This window comes from Eschscholzia californica, unplaced genomic scaffold (genome assembly GCF_041429995.1).
Source record: "Eschscholzia californica isolate CP2 unplaced genomic scaffold, dmEscCali1.0.p SCAF_3, whole genome shotgun sequence".
Taxonomy (NCBI): domain Eukaryota; kingdom Viridiplantae; phylum Streptophyta; class Magnoliopsida; order Ranunculales; family Papaveraceae; genus Eschscholzia; species Eschscholzia californica.
In genome coordinates this window covers 7424364-7430219 of record NW_028238420.1, presented here as the reverse complement: position 1 = coordinate 7430219, position 5856 = coordinate 7424364, and the positions used below count along the sequence as shown (strand labels likewise).

General features: G+C 36.5%; 1 protein-coding gene across 1 annotated transcript; it reads left to right on the top strand.

The window, feature by feature from the left end:
- Positions 1-1561: 1561 nt before the first annotated feature.
- Positions 1562-3229, top strand: LOC147548095 (zinc finger protein WIP6-like). Its single transcript, XM_086672578.1, has 2 exons — positions 1562-2227; positions 2633-3229. Exons 1-2 carry the CDS (start codon positions 1841-1843, stop codon positions 3101-3103), a joined length of 858 nt encoding a protein of 285 aa, XP_086528704.1. The 5' UTR covers positions 1562-1840; the 3' UTR covers positions 3104-3229.
- The last annotated feature ends 2627 nt before the right edge of the window (positions 3230-5856 follow it).

Genomic DNA, 5856 nt, shown 5'->3' with positions numbered 1-5856 from the left:
GAAGGGAACAATTGATTGTGGTGTAACTATCACTCCTGGTGATATCTCTCATTTGGTTGCTTATTGTGACTCCGATTGGGCTGGCTGCCCAGACACAAGGAGAAGCACCAATGGTTATTGTGTTCTTCTAGGCAACTCATTAGTCTCGTGGAGCTCAAAGAAACAGTCCACTGTTGCTCGATCCTCAACAGAGGCTGAGTACAAAGCCTTATCTTTTGTCACAGCAGATTTACTTTGGATTTCATATTTACTTACTGAGCTACAAGTCTCTCCTACTTATCCCTTTATTGTCTACTGTGATAATGTTGGTGCCAAGAATATAGCATCTAACCCTGTTTGCCATGCTCGAACCAAACATATTGAGGTGGATTTTCATTTTGTTCGCGACTTAGTAGCTGCTGGGAAGCTTGTGATTCGTTATATCCCAACCTCGGATCAACCAGCTGATCTCTTCACTAAGGGTCTGCCTTCTCCTCAATTTGCTGCACTAAGGTCCAAACTTCTCTCTCTATCGATCTCTCAGCTTGAGGGGGGATGTTAGAGTATATAAGTTGAGGTGTAATTATGATGTAACTAAATCAAAAGATTAATTACAATGGTGCCTTTAGTATAATAACAGATTCTGTTTAGAAGTTAGTTATGAGCTAAATGGTAGTTAACAAGTTTGTTAGGAGTTTGTTACTCTGTCTCTAAAAGCTATAAATAGCTCATTAGTTGTAATCCTACTTACTTTGTGAAATCAATAAAGCGAGGGTTTCATTTCTAACAAAAATGCACTGTAAACAAACAAATTGATTTTTATTTTTACAGTTCATTCGTAAATATACTGCATATTTTCATAGATGTCTGTACATTTTGAGGAGTGAAAAATATCTAGAGAGAGCTAAAATTGGAAAAAGAGTTTCTTTTAGAATGTATGAGAGTGAAAAAAACATCATTTTCACATACGCTCCCAGGGAATGCAACTCCAAAGCAGATGCTCTAGCTAAATGGGGTAGAAATAATTGTCAGAAAAAAGTATGGAAAGTACTACCATCTTTTCTTTCCGATTTAAGTCAGTAGTCTTTGTAAGAATTTTGTAGTGGTTTGCTTCTAATATATCTCATAAAAAAAAAGTAGAAATAGGAGAGAGAATGTAGAAATTGGAGATACAAAAGAAAAAGGAAATGAGGTTTGGAGAGAAGAGAGAGTAAATTTCAGTTGGGAGAAAGAGAATTTAAGAAATTTAAGAAAAGAGAAAAAAATATCACTGTGTCATTATTCTAAAAGATGACACATCAGTAATTTCATGAAAGTAACGTCCGAACGTCACTTTTCCGATTTTAACGAGATTTTCTTCAATGGAAAATCCGTAATAGTGCAAGGCACTCCCAGTTTGTAATTCTTTTTTCTCTGCATCTTCTTGGGTAAATCAGAAAGAATGTGATCTACCGGAGTTAGCCAACAGGTATCTGCCGCGTTCGCCTCTAGCACAAGTGGGTGAAAGTATTTCTATTCAATTCTTTTTTTCCTCGCAATCAACCACCACAAAGATACTGCCCTAATTTGATGCAAAGTAAAAGTTGTTTATTTTTGTGACAAGGCAAAGTTGTCTAGTTATCATGCTTGATGGAGAGAGAGGATAGAAACCCTAATCCAAAACCCTAAAAGTAAGAGTTTAAACTCTATAATAAACCCATAGTACAAACTTACTTATCCATTGCATTCTCCTCCCTCTCTAGCTCTTATCTTCTCCCCTCTATCTGGACCACTCTCTCTCTCTCCCTCTCTCTCTCTCCCTCTCTCTCTCTCTCTCTCTCTCTCTCTCTCTCTCTCTCTCTAATATAACCTAGTGAAGGCAATGCTAAAAAGCTTCTGTAATAAGACGATTGAAGGTGAAGAAGAATCTATTATTCTCTCTCTTCGACCTCCAGGACAACACAGCTTCAAAACCCATGTCTTTCATCCATGTCTTTCATCAAATAAACTTGAAGCAACTAAAAGTACTAGTAATGGTAGAAGTAGTAGTAGTCTTAAATCAACTGAAGATGAAAATGTAACAGTAGCTCTTCATATTGGACTTCCAAATGCAGAAACTTCAAGCCCTAGAAATGTCATCAGTAGCAACAATTCTGTCCCACTTGAAGGTCAATACTGGATTCCTTCTCCGGCTCAAATCCTCGTTGGTCCGACTCAGTTTTCGTGTTCTGTCTGCAACAAGACCTTCAACCGCTTTAACAACATGCAGGTTACTTCAAAACTACATGAATTCAGTTACCCTAAACCCTAAGATATATATAATATATGCATACATATGTATACTGTAGTAGTCTTTTGTTTTGTTTTGTTTTGTCACTGAAGTGGTCTATGAACATAGTCCCATCTCTCATTGTATTAAAACAGTATATTCCCTTGAACTTTGATTTTTGCCTGCCTAATTGGTTCTAGGAAATCTTTAAGAGGCAGATATGGAACTACAAAGTTGAAACAGACAAGAGTTCGAAATTTTAACAGTTTCCTAATTGCAGTTTGAAAATAACCCTAATTTTTGTTATAGATCATGAATAATTCATCATTCTGTCTTCTTTATTTGTAAATGAATCTTATACTACTTTCCTTTTTGGGTTTCTTTGCTTGACATATTTATGTGTAGATGCATATGTGGGGGCATGGTTCGCAGTATCGGAGAGGTCCAGAGTCACTGAGGGGAACGAAACCAGTTTCGCCCATGTTTAGTTTGCCATGTTATTGCTGTGATGAAGGTTGTAGAAACAACATTAACCACCCAAGATCGAAGCCTCTAAAGGATTTTAGAACACTTCAAACACATTATAAACGAAAACACGGTTCCAAACCATTTGCTTGTGGTAAATGTGGCAAAGCTTTTGCAGTGAGGGGTGATTGGCGTACCCATGAAAAGAATTGTGGTAAGATCTGGTTTTGTATTTGTGGGTCGGACTTTAAGCACAAGAGGTCATTAAAGGATCACATTCGAGCATTCGGTGGCAAGCATGCCCCTCACGGAGGGGACATAAACGAGTTATGTCAATTTGATGATGATGAAGAAGATGAAAATGATGAAGACCTACAAAGAATTGGATCAGGCCGATATATGTATTATTAGTATTTGTGAAATAGGAAAAAAGTACTTTTGTAATATGTACTAATTATGTCTATTTAGTGATCGATGTTGAATGACTATGCTTCCCATTTATGGTGAAAAGAAGCTTACCGAGTTGGCTTTCACTGACTTCCGTGACTCGTGTGAAGGTATGTTGTTATCTATGTATAGCTCTTTTAGTGTAGAATGTTAACAACAGATTAGTATATGTTGAAATTCATATTCTAAGCCAGTCTACCAATGTTAGTGTATTTCACAAGTGACACGTAGAACTTTATTTGGTTCGATAGTAAAATGTGTATATCTCTAAAGAAATTTAGTGCATTATACAATACGTCAAATCTTTTTTGATTTGTTGGGTAACATATGATTTTTTTCGTAGAGCTGAGATTGTGGTCAAGCAGAGTATCATCTACGTTCTCGATACCTTTTTTTTAGAGTGCACAAAGTTGAAAATTTCATTAACTAATATGCAAAAATCTTTTATATATTGTTAACAAGTTTACATAGTTTATATATAAATAAGGTACTTATTCATTGACTAGCTTGAAATGGTTGGTTTGTGAGTTTTGTCATGTGTGTGTGTGTGAGAGAGAGAGAGAGAGATAGAGATGACATTACACTGAAATGGAGCAATGGGGTACTGCATTTCGGATGAAGCTTATAAATCAGTAGATTTAGAGAAGGATGACAATACATTGAAATGGTGGGTAGGTTTTCTGTATTATGGGTTATGATTCAGTTTTTTTTACTCAATTAGCTCCTCCCTTGTTTACTACCTGTGGGTAGAGAGATTTTAGAGAGAGAGAGAGAGATAATCTAACACCAGTATAATGTGAGACTTGTCTACAGTCTGTAGCTGTGTCGCTGTTGTCATCTGCAGTTTACTCATGAATTACTTGCTTGACCAGTGACCACCTCTCTCTCTCTCTCTCTCTCTCTCTCTCTCTCAAGGCCCTATATCTCTCTCTCTCTCTTCAATTTTCACCAAAAAAGGACAAGTAAAATTTTACTCTCTTAAGAAAGAAAGCTAGGGTTTACTACTACTAGTCTCTATCCCACTCTAATACAATGCAAGAATCCACTCACTTTCTCTCTCTCTTTATCACTAAAAAGTTCTTGTTTACTCAGAGTCTCTGACCTTCGACTACCACTCTCTTAAAAATTTTGGGTCATCAGACTTTTTTTTTTTTTTTTTGCAGTACAAAAATTAGGGCAGCATGCAGGAGGAGGACCACTGAATTCACTGTTTTTGGGGTTTCACCCAAAGAGCTGCTTCCTTCCTTTTCAGGTCTTAAACAATAACAGTAACTGTGAAAGTCTCTGCATTCTTCCCTCTTCTTTTTGCCTCAATAACACCCTAATTTCATCTCCCTTTCCCTCTTTTTCTCATCCATGTTAGTTGACACGCAATGTTTATTGGCATCTGTAAAGGTAGACAAGTTTTGTGCAATTTTTTTTCTTTCAAGATGGATTAGTTCATTGAATATACATACACACAGATATATAGAGTCTAGAGATCTCTCTGTATTGTTACACAATTTAACCTCAAATATAAATCAAAACTAATCTACTAATTTAATTTCAATAAGTCAAAAGTGAAATACATAACAGATTATTTATCTATCTTCGTCCCATCGGTTAGCTAAGATTCTCCTTGTAGATACAATCTCATGTAGGCTAACTTGCGATGACATGGAGAAATTCATGCATGTGCTACTCGTGCATTATGTAGTTCGAATACCCCCTCAAGTTGGTGCAGGGGGGATATCTTGAACGCCCAACTTCCTAGTAAAATGAGTAAATTGCGCAATCCCAAGGGGTTTAGTAAAAATGTCTGCAATTTGATTACCAGATGTGATGTATCGAGTTTAAGTTGGAGTTGATACGCCCTAGAATGAAATGACAATCAAGTTCAATGTGTTTTGTTCTTTCATGAAATATTATATTTCCCGCAATGTGCTTTGCAGCTTGACTGTCACAAAAGACCTTAACTGGATTCGAGAAACGGATATGAAGACCATCAAATGACTATTTCAACCACTGTATTTCAGTAGTCAAATTCGCTAGAGCATGTCCACGAACGAATGAGAAATAGTAGGTTGTTTGTTGGATTTCCAAAAGATAAGACAATTACCCAGAATTGTAAAATAATCTGTCGTAGATCGACGAGTCGTGGTACATCCTGCCCAGTCAACATCTGTATATCCACAGAGATGTAAGGAACTATGCGCAGATAATAAAATACCATGGCCTATGGTTCCTTTGAGATATTGTAAAATACAAAGGGCAACAGATGAGCAGTACTATGTGGTGCTTGCATAAATTGGCTTAAGATATTGACAACATATGTAATAGAAGGACGAGTAACCGTTTAATCTAAAAGACACCCAATGGGCCTGCGGTACTGACTCAAATCTGGTAGAGGGTTTCCATTGGTTGGCCGCAGCTTAAGATGTTGCTCCATAGGTAAAGAGATGGGGTTTACAACAGTGACACCTGAATCTTATAAAATGTTTAAAATATATTTTCTTTGGTATAAGAAAATGCCCTTGGCAGATCGAGAGACCTCGATCCCAAAAAAATATTTTAATTCTCCCAAAATTTTAATATAAAATCAATTAGCAAAATTTTCTTTGAGACATGTGATGGCATCCGAGTTGTTGCCAATAATGAGTATGTCATTGACATAAATTAGGACAAAAAGAGATATGAAACCTTTATGATAGGTGAAGAGAGAATAATTTGTTAAGGAT

Excerpts from the sequence above, each read along its gene's own strand:
- LOC147548095 (XM_086672578.1), top strand. The coding sequence starts at position 1,841 with ATGCTAAAAAGCTTCTGTAATAAGACGATTGAAGGTGAAGAAGAATCT. Across the intron at positions 2,228-2,632 it reads ACCGCTTTAACAACATGCAG|ATGCATATGTGGGGGCATGG; the intron begins GTTACTTCAAAA and ends ATTTATGTGTAG.